Source organism: Garra rufa, chromosome 14 (assembly GCF_049309525.1).
Source record: "Garra rufa chromosome 14, GarRuf1.0, whole genome shotgun sequence".
In the NCBI taxonomy this organism is placed as follows: Eukaryota; Metazoa; Chordata; class Actinopteri; order Cypriniformes; family Cyprinidae; genus Garra; species Garra rufa.
Window position 1 is genome coordinate 27,514,883 of NC_133374.1, and position 20,099 is coordinate 27,534,981.

At 35.0% G+C, this 20,099-nt stretch overlaps 1 protein-coding gene across 1 annotated transcript in view; it reads right to left on the reverse strand.

Moving 5' to 3' along the window:
* Positions 1-20,099, reverse strand: part of LOC141284363 (protein bicaudal D homolog 1-like) — an 86,095-nt gene that overhangs the window by 12,626 nt on the left and 53,370 nt on the right. Inside the window, exons 5-9 of the mRNA XM_073817360.1 lie at positions 18,664-18,722; positions 15,477-15,689; positions 8,780-8,932; positions 8,065-8,541; positions 74-1,180 (exon numbers count right to left, since the gene is read on the reverse strand). Of these exons, the coding sequence (XP_073673461.1) occupies positions 74-1,180; positions 8,065-8,541; positions 8,780-8,932; positions 15,477-15,689; positions 18,664-18,722 (2,009 nt within the window). The remainder of the gene's footprint in view (positions 1-73; positions 1,181-8,064; positions 8,542-8,779; positions 8,933-15,476; positions 15,690-18,663; positions 18,723-20,099) is intronic.

Below are 20,099 nucleotides of genomic sequence, written 5' to 3' on the forward strand. Positions count from 1 at the left end.
ACAAACAAAATTCTGTTACATATGCTTTTATTTGAGACCAACACAACATTAGACATAAACTTGGCCTTCTTACCTGTTTGTTGGCTTTCAATACAAGACGTAAGGTAGCGATCTGCTCTCTTTTAGTGCTCAAGAGGGATTTGAGTTTCAGGATCTCCTCCATGCAAACCTCTTTGTCCTTATCGAGGATGGGCGCCAACTCTCGAGCCGCAGCCCTTTGCCTGGACAGCTGGAGCGAGCGGTCCACAGCTTTCTGGAGGTGCTTGATCTGATCACGTATGATAGCATTGAGGTTATAGATGTTCATGGGTTCCCTGCGGAGATCACCTGTTTCTGGACCTGGGGAGGCTGAGAGAGATGAACCATTGATTGGTGAACCAAAAGGGGTTTTGTTGGGACTTCCTCCTTCCCCTTTAGTTCCTTCTCCAAGGGGTTCCTTCGATGGAGAGTCTTGAGGACTCTTAGACATTTCTGAGTTAGCAGCTGCGATACGGCGAGCTAAACGTGGAGAAAGCAGTGCTCTTGGGTCCTCCGGGCCTTTCAGACTGCCGCTACGTGTGACCCGGCTCTGACGGTAGTAGTCCAGCATGACGCGGTTTGGCGTTTCGTTGTTGCACAAGCAAACATGGTGGTAAAGCTGAGCGAGTTCCTCGCTAAACGTAACCAGCTCATCCTGAGCTGTGTTCAGCATGCTGTTACTGTCACTAGCCATAACGGAAGAGCACCGGAGCTCCACTTCCAGACTGCTAACCCGCTCACGGGCCTCACGGCAGGCTTTCTCCAACTGTTTCACCTGCTCTTCCAGAGCCTGGAGTTTTCCTTCGCTGTGATTGCTCTCTTCTGATTGGTTCTCCACAGACTGGTTATATTTTTCCTTCAAAGCCTTAAGCTCCGCCTTCAAGTCAATGACCTCAGTCACAGCGACTCTGTATTTGCATTCCAGAAGCTCCATTCCATTGATGTCTGCCTCATAATCGCAGCAACCGTTAATGGGCCCGTCACTCTTCTCAGACTCCTCCGTGTCAAGTTCTTTGTCGCTGTAGAGGCGCTTCATAGCATTGAAGCGCTCCGTAAGGCGGTGAACGCGTTTGTGCTGCTCAGTTAAAGCGCCCTGTGTGTGCTGGAGTTGAGTTTGAGATTCTTGCAAGTTGGCAAGTAGAACCACCTTCTCTCGCTCAACCTAGTAAACAAGATAATACACAGTTTGTTGGCAAAAACCAACAAATTCTTCTTTAAAGAATTTTATTCATAAAGGACACATTAAATTGATCCAATGTGACAGGTAAGACATTTACAGTTGAGGTCAAAAGTTTACACCCCCCCTTTCAGAAACCGCAAAATGTTAATTATTTACCAAAATAAGAGGGATCATACAAAATGCATGTTATTGTTTATTTAGTACTGACTTGAAAAATATATTTTACATAAAAGATGTTGCCCTGAACAGTTCAACTGTTGTTCTTTAAAAAAAAATCCTTCAGGTCTCACAAATTCTTTGGTTTTCCAGCATTTTTGTGTATTAAAACCCTTTCCAACAATGACTGAATTTTGAGATCCATCTTTTCACATTGAGGACAACTGAGGGACTCATGCAACTATTACAGAAGGTTTAAACGCTCATTGATGCTTCAGAAGGAAAAACTATGCATTAAGAGCTGAATGGAAATGTGTACATTTTTCTTCTTTTGCCTAAATATCATCTTTTTCATTTAGTACTGTCCTTCAGAGGCTACAGAAAATATTTACAAGTTTCCTAGAAGACAAAATAAGTTACATTTACCCTGATCTTTTAAAGTGTGAAAAGATGGATCTCAAAATCATACAGTATTGTTGGAAAGGCTTCAAATACACATAAATGCTGTAAAACCAAAGAATTTGTGGGACCTGAAGGATTTTTCTGAAGAAAGGCAGGCAGTTTCAAGGGGATGTAAACTTTTGAACCTATACATCTTTATAAATTCAATCAATATTTTCTCTTGTGGACTATATGTAAACATCTTTTATTTGAAATATCTTATTCAGGTCAGTACTAAATAAAAAATAACATGCATTTTGTACGATCCCTCTTATTTTGGTAAAATTAACATTTTGCAGATTCTGAAAGGGGGATGTAAACTTTTGACCTTCACTGCATAATGTTACACACAATTTCACATTTCAAACGAAATATGTTCTTTTGAACATTCTATTCATCAAGGAATCCTGAAAACAGGTTTAAAGGGACAGTTCACCCAAAAATTTAAATTACCCCATGATTTACTTACCCTCAAGCTATAATAGGTGAATATGACTTTCTTTTTTTAGAAGAATACAATCTGAGTTATATTAGAAAATGTCTTGGCTCTTCTAAGCTCTATAATGGCAGTGAATGGCTGTTGAGATTCTGAATAGGGCTGCACGATTTGGAGAAAAAATCTAATTGCGATTTTTCTGATCAAAATTGCGATTTGCGATTTAAAATGCGATTTACTACTATTTCATAAAAGAGCTACAGGTTTGATATGGTGGTTTTAACAGAACCAAAGAAAGACCAAGCATAATCACAAAGTATGCTACACTGTTCTACTGTTTATTTAAAACCTCTTAAACATTGTTGCCTTTTTTAAAATAAAGTTGTCAGTTATCATGACAAATTAAGAAAATAACTACAGTATCTTAAATTAAATTAACAATTAAAATTATATAATAAAATATTATTAAAATCTTAAACTTTTAGGAATCCAAACACACTGTAAACAATTTTACATCAGTAAAACACTGATGATAACCTACATTAAGAGACACTTTGTTGGGAAGTTGAGCCCCTGCTCCCGCTCATCTTTTCCAAATGGCGTTAACGTTATTTGCTCAGTACATGCAGTAGAGACCTGCACTCCTACGGGAGTATATAGCGGGACCCGAGGCAACCGACTGCGGCGCGGGACAAAACTTGATGGACGAGTGCGGCTGTTCGGGACGCGGGAAAATAAAATGATTCGCGGGATCCCCGCAAAATAGAAATATCTAAAAAGCAAAATATTGTTATTCATCTATTGCACAAAAGCAGCAAGAACAACTAGTATACAACTTACAGCTATTATCAGTAAGCACAAGGATAGGCAGTCAGGTGTTTAAGTTAGAATCCACTCACTGCTCAAACATTCTTGCACAGTGCTGAATATTGCGTGCTCGCGAATTAAAACACACGAAGTGTAGACATTGTGAAAGATTCATCGTGCATAATATTCATTGTGTTAGAGCTTTATGAGATCGCAAATGAACTGAGATGTCAACTTTAGCTTTGTCTGCTTGCATTCTGCTCTGGATACACACAGTAGCTCATGATTGCTCTTAATTCTGTTAAGAATAACAGTGGTGAATGTTGATGCTTAGCCTATATAACAAATATTTTATCGGGGACGTTTATGCTGGGGTTTTGTGAAACTTACGAGATGTTACAAAACTGTTTCATGTAAATTCAATTGATGTACTGAAAAAAAACTATATAGGTTACTTTTATGCGGGCAGGAGCGGGACAAAACATGAATGTCGAGGTAGGAACGGGATAAACATATTTCTGCGGAGGCGGGACTGAAAAATACGTCCCGTGCATGTCTCTACATGCAGTGTTAAAATGCCCCCTATTGGTTAAACTCTGCATCAAACGTAATATAAGCATGAAGACGTAATATGCACTTGAAGTGACCTGTCAAAAACAACTTATATGCTTGTTACCACATTTGATAATAAATCGAAATAATCGCAGCTCTTGCGATTTGAAAATCGCACCCTTTCAAATCGCGATTTCGGTTTAAAAACGATTAATCGTGCAGCCCTAATTCTGAAGTCAAATAAAGTGCATAAATCCATCAAAAAAGTGCTACACACAGCTCCAGGGGGTTAATAAAGGCCTTCTGAAGCAAATCGATGCGTTTGTGTAAGAAAAATATCCATATGTCATCCGCTGGAACGCCAATGTCTCGTGAATTCACGTATGAGATAGCGGAAGCTATAGATTAGTGTTTATAAAGTTTTAAATATGGATATTTTTCTTACACAAATGCATCAATTCACTTTAGAAGGCCTTTATTATCCCTCTGGAGCCATGTAGACTACTTTTTATGATAAGATGGATGCACTTTATTTGACTTTGAAATCTCAACATCCATTCACTGGCATTGTAAAGCTTGGAAAAAGGCATGATATTTTTTAATATAACTCCAATTGTATTTGTCTAAACAGAAAAACGTCCTATACACCTAGGATGACTTAAAGGTTAGTAAATCATAGGGGAATTTAAATTTTTGGGTAAATTATCACTTTAAGGTTCCAACAAACATAGAATAGAATAAAATTCATTAAGTTACATGATACAAGATACTAATTTTTCTTCCATGTTCTCTAGTAAAAGCCTTACCTACAATACTTTTGCTAGAAAACATGGAATATTTCAATCTATGTCCTTTTAAAATTCCACTCTACAGACAGTTGTGATAGCTAGGTGTGTTAGCTTGCTTGTCACAAATTTAGCATAACCGCAGACATGTGATTCCTGTCATTGAGCTCAAGTGCTGCTTAATTGCTTTTTGATCACTCATTGTACCAGAAGCGTCAGCCATCTAACGCTTGAGGCTGAGATAGCGAAACCCTATCGATTCCTTACTGGAGATGAGCCAAGATCAACACAAGAAAATACATTAAAAATGTGACCAAAGGTAGATGGGGGAACACGTTTTTTTCTGGATAAATGCCAGGCAATTACAGTAGCTTGAAGGGTGAGAAAACAAGTAATTATAACCATAAATGAGTAAAATGCACATCTAAATAGCAACAAATACGACAGCATCTACTTTGTGCAAGAGGATGCTGAAATAACAGGCTCTTGGCTATGTTTTTGATGGCAATCCCACATAGCTAGAGGAAGAAAAAAACACTACTACAGCCACAGTCCCCAGAGGAGACCATTAGATGCAAACATGTTATATAATACTATTTATGAAATTGATCTGTTTAGACTATTTCGATAAATTTATGTGTGGTAGCATTGCTTATTTTAAATCATACATGACCAAATGCCCATAGTGTTTTCAATATATCAGTATAGATGGATACAAATAATTTGATCTTAAAATAAAAATTAGATTATTTAAAAAAATTATTTTTATTTATTTAGCTACATTCACTGCAATTATCATGTCATAATTTTTCATCTGATTTTCTGTGTTGCTCCTTTAAGCAGCTGATGCTCTCTATGTTTCTGTGTCCACACTGGCAGATTTTCTATTCTTGTCCCATGCTGTCTCTCTTGCTGAATATGCCTGTGGCACACGCACATACCAATACATTACTGTGTCCTGCTTTTTACAGAGGCAGGCACAAAGCACTCACTCATAATGGTAATCAACCTGACAGAAGCCTCCCAAAGCACAAAATAGACTATTGCACTTACAGCAATCAACTTTCCTTCACTCAAATTTACACTTAAGCTCTAAATACCTGAAGTATTTTACCAGTCATTACAAATATGTCTATGCAAAGTGTCAAGGGCATGAAAATGTGTATACATACTGGATACATAATGGTTAATGCCCTTTAAAAGGTTTAAAGCATCAGTGTTTGCTTATAAAGCAGCAGTAGAACTATTTAATCTCAAATAAAAAAGCTCTTCACTCAACAGGAGTCAATAGTTGCCCATTAATGCACCGGATAACAGCTGTTTTCCCCCCCCAAAGCATCCCTCAATGATTTATGTGACTATGAGCATCTGAGCAAAAACAGATGGACTAAAAATAAAGGGAAAGTTTACTAAAACTAAAACCATAAAAATTAATTTTTGTTACTTGAAAATTAACAAACATCAACTAAAACAAAATAAAAACATATTTTCAAAAAAAGCAAATTTATTTAATTTAATCTAATTTCAATTTAGTTTAACTTGAAGTACTAAAATAACTTGAAATATAAATAATTAAAAAATATGTAAACATAAAAACAACAAAAATGACTAAACATTTAACTCAAATTAAAGTAAAAACAAAATACAAAAAAATAAAATAGTATTCAAAAAATATTTAAAATATAAAAGTGCATCAATGGTACTAAAATAATACAAAATAAATTAATGAACAACTAAATAGTTGTTCTGACAGATAAAAACAATAAATTGATAAATAATTAAGAAAAACTTTCAGAGGGTATGTCAGTATGATATTTAAAAGAGATCTAGTTAAAAATATATAATTTTATTAAGTTGTTTTAAATTTATTCTTTGGGATTTTTGCCTATTTTTTTATAATTATTAATTTAAACATGTCTCCTACATATGGAAGCCCATTGCGCCACTAAATTAAAAAAAAAGGTCATTGCGACTTTTCATCTCAGAATTCTGTCTTCTGTTTTTCTCGCAATTGTGAGTTTATATCATGCAATTCTGAGGAAAAAAGGCACAATTGTGACTTTATATCTTGCAATTCTGACTTTATAACTTGCAAATGCAAGTTTATATCACGCAATTCTGAGAAAAAAGTCAGAATTGCAAGTTTATATCTCGCAATTCTGACTTCATTTCTCAGAATTGCAAGTTTATCTCGCAATTCTGACTTTATAACTAGCAACTGTGAGTTAATATCACAATTCTGAGAAAAAAAAGTCAGAATTGTGACTTTATATCTCGCAATTCTGACTTTATAATTCGCAAATGTAAGTTTACATCACACAATTCTGAGAAACAAGGCAGAATTGCAAGTTTATATCTCGCAATTCTGAGAAAAAAAGTCAGAATTGCAAGTTTATATCTCGCAATTCTGAGAAAAAAAGTCAGAATTGCAAGTTTATATCTCGCAATTCTGACTTATTTTCTCAGAATTGCAAGTTTATCTCGCAATTCTGACTTTATAACTTGCAAATGCAAGTTTATATCACGCAATTCTGAGAAAAAAGTCAGAATTGCAAGTTTATATCTCGCAATTCTGAGAAACAAGGCAGACTTGCAAGTTTATATCTCGCAATTCTGACTTATTTTCTCAGAATTGTAAGTTTATCTCGCAATTCTGACTTTATAACTTGCAAATGCAAGTTTATATCACGCAATTCTGAGAAAAAAGTCAGAATTGCAAGTTTATATCTCGCAATTCTGACTTAATTTCTCAGAATTGCAAGTTTATCTCGCAATTCTGACTTTATAACTAGCAATTGTGAGTTAATATCACAATTCTGAAAAAAAAAAGTCAGAATTGTGACTTTATATCTCGCAATTCTGACTTTATAATTCGCAAATGTAAGTTTATATCACGCAATTCTGAAAAACAAGGCAGAATTGCAAGTTTATATCTCGCAATTCTGAGAAAAAAAGTCAGAATTGCAAGTTTATATCTCGCAATTCTGACTTATTTTCTCAGAATTGCAAGTTTATCTCGCAATTCTGACTTTATAACTTGCAAATGCAAGTTTATATCACGCAATTCTGAGAAAAAAGTCAGAATTGCAAGTTTATATCTCGCAATTCTGACTTAATTTCTCAGAATTGCAAGTTAATCTCGCAATTCTGACTTTATAACTAGCAATTGTGAGTTAATATCACAATTCTGAGAAAAAAAAGTCAGAATTGTGACTTTATATCTCGCAATTCTGACTTTATAACTTGCAAATGCAAGTTTATATCACGCAATTCTGAGAAAAAAAGTCAGAATTGCAAGTTTATATCTCGCAATTCTGACTTCATTTCTCAGAATTGCAAGTTTATCTCGCAATTCTGACTTTATAACTAGCAATTGTGAGTTTATATCACGCAATTCTGACTTTATAGCTTGTAAATAAGAGTTTATGTCATGCAATTCTGAGAAAAAAGTCCGAATTGTAAGTTTGTATCGCGCAATTCTGAGAAAAAAATCAGAATTGTGTGATAAAAAGTCGCAATAACATTTTTACATTTTTTATTCAGTAGCAGAAGAAGGGTTCCACTGCTACATGAGCATGATCCACTAAGCTAAAGCTTAAGATTAGGATAACTAAATAACTATTACTCTCCAGTCTCATTTTTTATCACAACCTGCATATTTATGCCTTAGCTTTCATCATGTGACTAACCTGTAGGAGCTGTTGTTTGAGTTTCTGTATCTCAGACAGGTTGAGTTCGCTGAAGAGATCAGAAACTGGGTGCAGGACCTCTCCCTTCCTGCCTCCTGGTCGGTGATATTCTCCGTTCATCTTTGGTCCATGCCCATTGCACTCATTACAGCGGTTACGGTCCTCATTGTTGGGGCTAGAGCTTGACGCAGACGTGCCGTTGGTTGCCGCCTCCTCTGCGAACTTCAAACCCTCCACAGCAGAGAGGGCCAGGTGGGTGCTGGCTCCGTACACGCTGTCTGTCAGGCTGAGATGATGGGCCAACTCCTTTCTGATATTGTTCTTCTGCTCTCTCTCACTCTTCAGAGCATCCAACGCCTCTTCTAACTGGCCTTCAGAAATGTCTTTCAAACGCAAAGCATCTTCAAGCTGGCTGTTGAGTAGCACCGTCTCTTCCTCAAGCACTTTGATTTCATGCTTTAGACCCTCGTATTCCACCTGTACATTTTAAAGAGTTGAAAGAGAATGTGAACAGGCATATTTCTGGACACTTGGGTTTGGAACTACATGAGGGTGAGTAATTAAAGACAGGATTTCCATTTTTGATGAAAACACTGTATGTCAAAAGTTAAGTAGCCAAATTTAAGTGACTATATGTAATTCTGCTCGATAGTGGCTTTTGCTCACATATTGTGACACTCTGTTTCACAGTTAGTGTTTGTGTGTTTTTGTATACCTGATTCTGTTTGAGTGTTGACACTAGTTTCTGTAGAGTGATGTTCTCCTCCTCCAGTTCAGTGTAGTCCTGCAGCAGTCTGGTCTCTCTGAACTTATACTCTCTGATTTCCTCTCTCATCCTGTTCCTCTGTAGCTCTAACATTTCATTATTCTGAAAGAGAAAAAGAGAAGGACAATTAAAATAATTGGGCACTTGACTGACAAAATGCACTTGTTAAAAAGAGTAAAAACAGCATTGATGTTCTGGACAGCATAGTTTGAAGGGTTTGTCAAAGAAAAAAAATCAGCCAGGTTTTTAGCTTTTTAATTTTTTTAAATAATAAAATAAATAAAAGTAAAAAAAAAAAAAAAAAAAAAAATTAAATTAAAAAATAAAATTAAATTAAATTAAATAAAATTAAATTAACAGCATTAACCCCTATATATCTATTGAGTGACTGCTTATTGTAATAAAATAAAATAAAATAATAAAAAATAAAATAAAATAAAATAAAATAAAATTAACCCCTATTGAGGGACTCCTTATTGTAATAAAATAAAATAAAATAATAAAAAATAAAATTAGCAGCAGTAACGCCTACATATCTAATGACGGACTCCTTATTGTCATTATACTGGTGGTATGAGAAATGAAAAATAAAATAAAATAAAATAAATGAACAGCAGTAACCCTTACATGTCTCCTTATTGTCATTATAATGATGGTATGAGAAATGAGAAATAAAATAAAATCGCCAATAAACCCTATATATCTATTAAGAGCCTCCTATTAGTCATTACAATGGTGTTACGTGTGAGTATGTCATGATGAATCTTTCTAAGGAATCTATAAAAATCCATTAGCCTTACGCATAATAGCTTTGTATCTCTGTGAGTCACAGTCTAAGATGATACTGAGCATGTCCACACTTGAGCTGACAGGAATGCTGGGTAACAAATTGCTTTCCGTCAGAGGAAACCCTTAAGTCAGCACTTTCTTCCTTACAGTTCAATCTATATGGGAAAGCCGAGACAAAGGCTCCTTTATCAGCTGAAAAAGAATGTTACAAGCAAGATGACAAGATGTTGTGTACATCTTAATGTGTCTGATAATGCAGCATTAATCTATATAACAATGAGTCACAATAAGAGGCCAAAGGTACCTCTTAATGGCTTTCTACAAAGGCATCAGCCCTAATCTTCAATCACAGTACCTCTTACAACAGTTTGTGCCAGCATTTACAGTGAGTGTAGTAACCTTTGGAGTACTTCAAAGCATTCTTCAAGAGCAGATTGCTGGAAAATCACAATTGCTGAGAGAGAAACCCCCCCCCCCCCCCCCCACCGTTGCACAAACTGAGCAGAACTGCTGATGAAGAGTCAAAGGTGTAACAGACAAGGGAACGAAGCCAACCTTGGGAGAAACCTAGATGCTGATTGGGCGGTAAGACAAACATGTAGCGCACAGCATATTTTAATAATCTTAAAACCACCTGTTTTATTTAGAGTCACATACAGTATCTCACAAAAGTGAGTACATCCCAATTGTTTCAGCAACAATTTTAGTAAGAGACAATACTATAGAAATGAAACTTGGATATATTTTAGAGTAGCCAATGTGCAGATTGTATAGAAGTATAGATTTACTGTCCTCTGAAAATAACTCAACATATAGCCATTATTGTCCAAATAGCTGGCAACAAAAGTGAGTACACCCTACATACTGATAACAGCAGTATGTTGTTTAACCATGCTAAGCCACATGTCCTAGTCATCATGTTTATGTACATGGACCATACAAAGTTGTATATCCTGTATTAGAGCAGTTAAAATTAGGTGCTTTAAGTACAATTCTCTCATTCTGACCACTGGATGTTCAACATGGCATCTCATTGCAAAAAACTTTCTGAGGATTTGAGAATTAGAATTGTTGCTCTCCACAAAAATGGCCAAGGCTATTAGAGGTTCAGTAACACCCTGAAACTGAGTTACATGGTCATACAGAGGTTTTCCAAGATGGGTTCCATTCAAAACAGGCCTTGCAAGGGTTGATCAACGAAGTTGAGCACTCGTTCTGTGCGTTAGGTGAAGAACCTGGCTTCAAAAAACATGCATGAGTGCTGCCAGCATTGCTTTAAAGCACTGGTCTCAGGGCCTGTCCACACGGAGACGCATTTCGCTGTATACGTATACATTTTTTATCGTATTGGCGTTTCATCCACACGGATCCGGCGTTTTAGGAGACTGAATCCGCTATTTTTTGAAACCGGGTCCCAAAGTGGATAAATCTGAAAACGACACCCTCGCGGTTTCGTGTGTACAGCCAATACGTATATTTTGTGAAACGATGATGTCATCACATCACGTGTCGGCTGCGTCACACGTAACAGCAACAACAATAATGGCGGACTACATGATTGTGTTCGTGTTGCTACTAAGCCTACTAGCTTTATTACAGCAAAATCTATTGCTTCTATGCAACTGTTATGAGCAACAAGCGATAATGTTCGCATCTTCGTCTTCTTCTTCTTCTTAGCTCGTATACAGCGCGCAAGGTTATGCGCATGCTCAAAGTCTTCTTCTCCGTGTATAGCGTATCTCTATGGCAGAATTACAGCACCCCACACTGGTCTGGCATATATACTACACCGTTTTCAGTGGTTTCGTGTTTACGGAATTTTTTTTTAGAACGAGGAAAAAAAATGATCGGATAGGGAACGCACCGGCTTCGTGTGGACGGAGTCTCAAACTCAATTCCTGGAGGGCCACAGCTCTGCATATTTTCGCTCCAACCCTAATCAAACACACCTGATCCAGCTAATCAAGGTCTTCAGGATTACTAGAAACTCCAAGCAGGTGTGAGCTGGAGCTGGTTGGAGCTAAACTCTGCAGAGCTACAGCCCTCCAGGAATTGAGTTTGAGACCTCTGCTTTAAAGGTTGCAGAAGTAGAAGGTCAGCTTGTCAGTACTCAGACCATACACCGCACACTGCAACAAGTCGGTTTGCATAGGCGTCGTCCCAGAGGGAAGCCTCATCTGAAGCTGGTTCACGAGAAATCCTGCAAACAGTTTGCTGAAGACAACCCGTCCAAGAGCATGAATTACTGGAACCATGTCCTGTGGTCTGATGAGATTATAAGATAAACTTGTTTGGCTCAGATGGTGTCCAGCATGTGTGGCGATGCCCTGGTGAGGAGTACCAAGAAAATTGTGTCTTGCCTACAGTCAAGCATGGTGGTGGTAGCATCATGGTCAGGGGCTGCATGAGTGCTGCTGGTACTGGGGAGCTGCAGTTCATTGAGGTAAATATGGATTCCATTACGTACTGTATATTCTGAAGCAGAACACGATGCCTTCCCTCCAGAAACTAGGCTGAACGGCAGTTTTCCAACATGATAACGATCCCCAACAAACCACCAAGATGACAACTGCCTTGCTGAGGAAGGGGAAGGTGATGGGATGGCCAAGTATGTCTCCAGACCTGAACCCTATTAAGCACCTGTGGGGCATCCTCAAGTGTAAGGTGAAGAAGCACCATGTGTCCAACATCCATCAGCTCTGTGAGGAATGAAAGAGGCTCCCAGCAACAATCTGTGCAGCTCTGGTCAATTCCAAGCCCAGGATGATTAAGGCAGTGCCAGATAACAATGGTGCTAACACAATATATTGACACTTTGGACAAGTTCACTTAGGGTGTACTCAGCTTTTTTGGCAATAATGGCTGTATGTTGAGTAATTTTCAGGGGACAATGAATCTATACTGCTTTACAAGATGCACATTGACTACTCTAAAATATATCCAAGTTTCATTTCCATAGTATTGCTGAAATGTGATGGGTGTACTTATTTTTGTGACATACTGTATATATAGTTTGAGAGTAAGATTTTTTTCTGAAAGAAATTAATAATTTTATACAGCAAGAATGTATTAAATTGGTCAAAAGTGACAATTTATAATATTAAATATTTATAATATTAGTATTTACTGTATAAAGTAAGGTTTAATTTATATACTAGTGTCTTTGAAAAAAAAATGTGTCTAGACGTTCACTGAAGCTGGAACAAAATCCATCTAAATTGAACTAAAGCTGTCGCCGACAAATCCTCCATGCCTGGAATAAGAGGATCAAACACTATTATGGTGTAAGATATTTTGCACACCCTGGCAGATGACCTTCCCCTGAGATGAGATATTGATTACTGTACACAATACCACAGCTCTCCCAGAGGATGTGATGTCTCATTGCATATTCCCAGCACTGCCGTGCCAGTTTAAATGAGCTGGGCATGAACTCCAGGGGATTACTGACCAATTATCTCCCAGTACAGCTCTATTGTAGCAGTGGTAATCATGGGCTTCAAATACTCAGGGGTCAGGAGTAGTGCAGTAGCCTACAGTACTGGAGCAAACTTAGTATGGGCTATGCCAAAATCTGCTACAGTAATGCTGGTTATGAGATGGAAATGTTGGACACACATTATGAAGTACACACAGGGCAGAATTAAACTAGTGGCATCAAGTGGTACTGCAAAAATAATAATGACTTGCCTCTTTCATTGGTCAACTAACAACCAGACCCGCCCCACATGCACACCATTGGTTGAGCCAGAATATGACACGTTGGCCCACATTATATATACAGAGCTATCCTAAAAGTGCAACAGAGGCTTCGGGATCACAGTCTAAGAATTGCTTACTTGTACTGTTTTGTATATTAAATAGGGAGCTGTAAAACTGTTTTAACATTGATAAAGTGGTAAAATACTCTGAAACATCTGAAACAGTTATGAACACATCTTTCTAGTCTAAAATCTATGGCAAATGTTGTGTTTGGAGTTTCATTATAGTCTGAATTAGTTTTTATTTTCATATTTTATGTTTTCATTTAATTTCAAGTTTTAGTAATTTTACTGTGTTTTTTGTCATTTAAAAAAAGCCTATATAGTTGTACTTTTCTTTTAGTTTTAGTTTTATTTTAGTAAATCAAGTTAAACTAAGTGAAAATAAGAAATGTTTACTTGGCTAGAAACTAGATTAAACTAAATAAGTTCACATTAGTAAATATTCTATTTCAGTTAACATTTATTTTAAGTATCACATTTTTTTATTATTATTATGGTTTTAGTTACCTATGATAAAATATTCTTTTTCTATCAACATTCCAACCAACAGATTTATATCAGTTACTTCGTATATGATTTGCCTTGATTGAAATTAAATAAATAAAAACAAAATTGCAGCTAATGTTCTTCCATGGAAGCCCGTTTCCACCACTGAATAAAAAATGAAAAAATAATTCTGACCTTTTTTTTCTCTGAATTTTGATATAAACTCACAATTCTGCCTTTTTTTTCTCAGAATTGTAATATAAACTCACAATTCAGATTTGCTTTCTCAGAATTGTGGTATAGAACTCACAATTCTGACTTTTTTCTCAGAATTGTGATATAAACTCACAATTCAGATTTGCTTTCTCAGAATTGTGATATAGAACTCACAATTCTGACTTTTTTCTCAGAATTGTGATATAAACTCGCAATTCTAACTTTTTTTCTCAGAATTGTGAGATATAAACTCACAATTGAGACTTTTTTCTCAGAGCTGTAAGATATAAATTCTGACTTTTTTTCTCAAAACTGTGAGATATAAAATTGCAACTGAGACTTTTTTTTCTCAGAGCTGTAAGATATAAACTCGCAATTGTGACTTTTTTCTCAGATTGTGAAAATTGTGGGTCCTATTTTTTACATCTTAATGACTCCAAAAAGTTGGAATTGTGACTCGCAATTGTGAGTTTCTATCCTGTAATTCTGACTTTATAACTCACAATTGCGAGTTTATATCTGACATTTCGGAGAAAATAGTCAGAATTGCGAGTTTGCATTTCACAATTCTGAAAAAAAATTTCAGAATTGTGAGTTTATATCACGCAATTCTGAGAAAAATAAAGTCAGAATTGCAAGTTTGTTTCAAATAATTCTAAGAAAAAAAGATGCAAACTCGCAATTGTGATAAAAAAATCTGAATTTTGAGATAAAAACTATCTTTTGTTTATCTTTTTATTTAGTGGCAGAAATGGGTTTCCATATTCCACACATCTAGTTTATTTTGAACTGCTTTGCCAAACTACTTTTTTAAAGACTATAAATGATTTATTGCTTAATATCTTCTCAGTTTTGCCAATTGGATAAATTGGCATAACACAAATACTGTAAAATAAAATTAGCATGACATGTCAGTGATTATTTGAGGTATAACTGAATAAAATGCTCATGTTTAACATAATCTAGACCGTCAGAGTACCTAGATGTACTGTGGTAATTAAGCTATTCTAAATGTGAGGTATGTGACCCGGTGAGAAATTTGTGATGAAATTCCCTGTCTCATAGGACCGCAGTGGCCGTGTGTGTGTACAGTGTGTCTTTGTGCCGACCTCAGGGCATTTCTCTTATGCCCCAGCTTAGCCATGGATTTGCCCCCTACAATGCACTATGGCGACAGTCTCTGACCCTGACACGACTGCTGACACACTACACACACAGACTGACTGCCCTCAAAATAACCCTTTGACCCAAGATGGAGTTTCATATAGCCTTGTAAAATTAATTACATTGAGAAAGGGAGTGCTAACTTTCAGATGTGTATAATTGGAAATGCTTTATATGGATATGTAATGTCATAGCAGTTCCACTAGTAAAAACAATGCACATCTCACCTCTCTGAGTTCCTGCACCACAGCATTAAGACGTTCGGTTTCCGCTTGGGCGTTGGAGGCCACGGAGCTGCTCACGTTGAGCTGGGTTTGAAGGTCCACCAGACGTCCCATGTAATAGGCCTCTTTGGAGGCAGATTCCTGCAGCAAAGTCTCTTCGTTTGTCTCACCATCCTTGACTACTTTACGCTGGTTGGTGTACGCCTGACCGAACGCCTGGAGGAAAAAGAATGATAGAGAGATAATAAAAAGGGTGTTCAAGGAAATGTCTATAGAAAGTCAATTGCCATTCCATACTATGGAAGTCAATGGTTACAATCAACTATTTGGTTACTAACATTAATATTAGTATGAATACAATACTAACATTTAAGTTGTATGTAACTTTATTGCTTTGAGTTTGATGAACTTAAACCATTTAAGGCAATCGGTTTCCTCAAACCATTTAAGTAGCTATATAGTTGATAAGACTTAAGTTAGATTTGTTACCTGAATTCAAAGTGAATGAGTGGAATAAACTTACAATTTTTAAGTTGAGTTTAGTATAATAATTGACTAAGCTAATGTTTAAAATATGTGACCCTGGACCACAAAACCAGTCTTAAGTCGCTGGGGTATATTTGTAGCTACAGCCAAAAATACATTGTATGGGTCAAAATGATTGATTTTTCTTTTATGCCAAAAATCATTAGGATATTAAGTAAAGATCATGTTCCATGAAGATTTTTTGTAAAATTCCTACTATAAATATATCAAAATGTAATTTTTGATTAGTAATATGCACTGTTAAGAACTTAATTTGGACAACTTTAAAGGTGATTTTCTCAGTATTTAGCTTTTTTTGCACCCTCAGATTCCAGATTTTCAAATAGATGTATATCGGCCAAATATTATCCTATCCTAACAAACCATATATCAATAGAAAGCCTATTTACTTGGCTTTCATATGATGTATACATCTCAGTTTTGTAAAATTTTACCTTATGACTGGTTTTGTGATCCAGGGTCACATATGTTAATTTAACTCAATGTAGATGAGTTTATAGTACTTATATTTATTGGTATTAAAACTTAAATGGTTTACAGCAATTGGTTTCCTCAAACGGTTTGAGTTACCATAACTTACAGTGCAGAATATCTTCTTTTGCATTTAACAGAATAAACAAAACTCATACAGGTTTAGAACAACTTGAGAGTAAGTAATTAATGACAAACTTTTAATTTTGCAGTGAACTATACCTTTAAAGGGATAATTCACCAAAAAAATTTAATTCTGCCATTAATTACTCACGCTCATGTCTTTCCAAACCCATAAGACCTCGTCTTCAGAACATAAATTAAGATGTTTTTGATGAAATCTGAGAGCTTACTGCCCCTGCATAGACAGCAACACAACTACAACATTCAAGGCCCAAAAAGGTAGTAAGAACTGTAGCCATTTAAGTAGTCCATGTGTTGTCATTTTTTGGGTGAACTGGCCCTTTAAGCATACTGAGTCTCTGCATATTTTAACACTGCATTACTGCATATCAATTTATGACAAAATATCAAGCAATTAACACTGATAGATATGTGCCATTAGCAAGTGTCAAGAATAATTAGGTGACTCACATGAATAGACTAATATGCTAAATGACAACAAATGAACAAAACCAATCATGATCTGATATGACATAAAGCAACAAGGCATTATGATACGACAGATTTGATCTTGCTCAGGTTTGATTGAGCTGTCAGCATTAAAAAAAAACAACAAAAGCAAGATATACTGCCATTCAAATATTTGGGATCGGTAAGATTTTTAATTACTTTTAAGACTCTTATTCTCATTAAAGCTGCATTTATTTGATTAAAAACACAGAAAAAAATGCAATATTATTGCAATTGAAAAATAACTTTAAATATACTTTAAAATATTATTTATTTCTGGGAGGAAAAGCTACATTTTCACCAGCCATTACTAGTCTTCAGTGTCACATGATCCTTCAGAAATCATTATAAAATGCAGAATTATTATCAATGTTGAAACATTTATATTTTTTGGAAACTGTGATACTTTTTTTTAGGATTCTTTGATGAATAAAAAGGTAAAAAAAGAACAGCATTTGCTCAAAATAGAAATCCTTTTCTAACAACATAAGTCTTTACTATCACCTTTTATCAATTTAACACATCCCTGCTGAATAAAAGTATTAATTTCTTTCAAAGAAAGAAAGAAAGAAAGAAATTACTAACCCCAAATTTTGAACGGTAGTGTTTATTGAAAAGATTTGGATTTTAAATAAATGCTGTTCAATTTAACGATTTTACTCATCAAAGAATTCTAAAAAAGTATCACAGGTTCCAAAAAATGTAAATAAAAAATTAAGCAGCACAACTGTTTCCAACGTTAATAATAAATCAGCATATTAGAATGATTTCGGAAGGATCATTTGACAGTGAAGACTGGAGTAATGATGCTGAAAGTTCAGCTTTGCATCACAGGAATAAATTCTATTTTAAAATATATTAAAACAGAAAACCAGTATTTTAAATTGCAATAATATTTCACAATATTACAGTTTTTTCTGTATTTTTAATCAAATAAACGCAGCCTTGATGAGCAGAAAAGGCTTCTTTAAAAAACATGTAAAATCTAATCCCAACTTTTGAACAGCAGTGTGTGTCTCAATGTTACTGTCAGATGCTACAACATGTGATGTGTTTGTTAATGTAAGTCTAATGTATTTTAAATTCAGGAAGGCCCACATTTAATCAAAACTGCACCACCTTTCCGCTCTCATCACCTGCCCAGGCAAAGTGCTGCACTTCAAGGTAACCGAGATAATATTTCAGCTGCTCACTGGGATCAATAGAAACAGTGTTCCGATTCCCCTGACACAGGTTTTCACGCCATGCAGATCCGGCGTTTCAGGACTTAAGCATCCTGTCTTGATTGGAAGATGACAGTAGATGGTAAACAGGAAGGAGAAACGAGCCAGGGTTAACAGTCTGACCTGTTCTGAGAAGTTATCGCAAGGCTAATGGCTATGAAGAACATTAACGAATTAGTTCACCCAATAATGAAAATTCTTTCAATAATTACTCTCCCTCATGTCGTTCCAAACCTGTAAGACATTTGTTTATCTTTTGAACACAAATTAAAATATTTTTGATAAAATCCAAAAATACACACTTGCACATGTGATACCTCACAGATCATAATCTGCCAGTGCAGGTTATATGCTGTCTCTGTGATGCTCACAATACCTGAGCCATTATGAGCGAAGCATAACTGGGAAGAGTACCAGCCGAGACGTCCCATCAAAAGAGAAAATCAATTAAAGATGCACTAAAAACTGGAAGAGATATGTATATGGACGTAGGAAAAAAAAAAAATCAATCGGAGTACTGGTAGATGGCACCTTACAGCAAATCTGACCGACGAGTGAAGGTGGTTAAAAATTTGCTGATGTGGATACAGAAAATGTCAAGTACTGGAATGACTTTCCAAGCACTCAATCAATTCCAGGCATAACTAACTTATACACTGCCACTCAAAAGTTTGGGATCAGTAAGATTTTAAATGTGTTTTAAAGAAGTATCTTATGCTTATCAAGGCTGATCAAAAATACAGAAAAAACTGTAATGTGAAATATTATTTCAATTTAAAATAACCGTTTTTCTATGTGAATATATTTTAAAATGTAATTTATTCCTGTGATACAAACCTACATTTTCAGCATCATTACTCCAGTCTTCAGTGTCACATGATCCTTCACAAATCATTTTAATATACTGATTTATTATTAATGTAGAAAACAGTATTTTTTTTAACCTCTGATACTTTTTTTTAGGATTCTTTGATCAATAAAAGGTTATAAAGAACAGCATTTATTTAAAATATAATTTTTTTCTAACAATATACACTACTGTTCAAAAGTTTGGGGTCAGTAATTTTTATTCTTTCTTTTTTTTTAAAGAAATTAATACTTTTATTCACCAAGGATTTGTTAAATTAATAAAAAGTGATAGCATAGATTTACATTGTTGGAAAAGATTTATATTTTGAATAAATGCTGTTCTTTTTAACTTGTTATTCATCAAAAAATATTTGGCAGCACAACTGTTTTCAACATTGATCGTTCTAATAATAAATCAGCATATCAGAATGATTTCTGAAGGATTATGTGACACTTAAGACTGTTTTATATTGTATATATATATTTTTTATTATATATATTATAAAATATATTTAACAATTTTTAATAAAAGTTTACTTTTTATTACATAAAATATAAAATATTCATATAATATTTAAAATTATTTAATATAATAAAGTAGTAAATAAAATAAAATACAAAGAACTAAATAAAACTAAATAGTACACCAAAAAAGTACATAGAAATAAAGATTTATATATATATATATATATATATATATAAAAATTATAAATATAATATTTAACATTTTTAAATAAAAGTTGACTTTTTATTACATAAAATGTCAAATATTAATATAATATTAAAAATGATAAAAAAAAATACACTAAAATAGTAAATAAAATGAAAAAAAAAAAACAACAACAACAAAACAACAACAACAAAATAGTACACCAAAAAAAAAAGTACATAGAAATAAAGATTT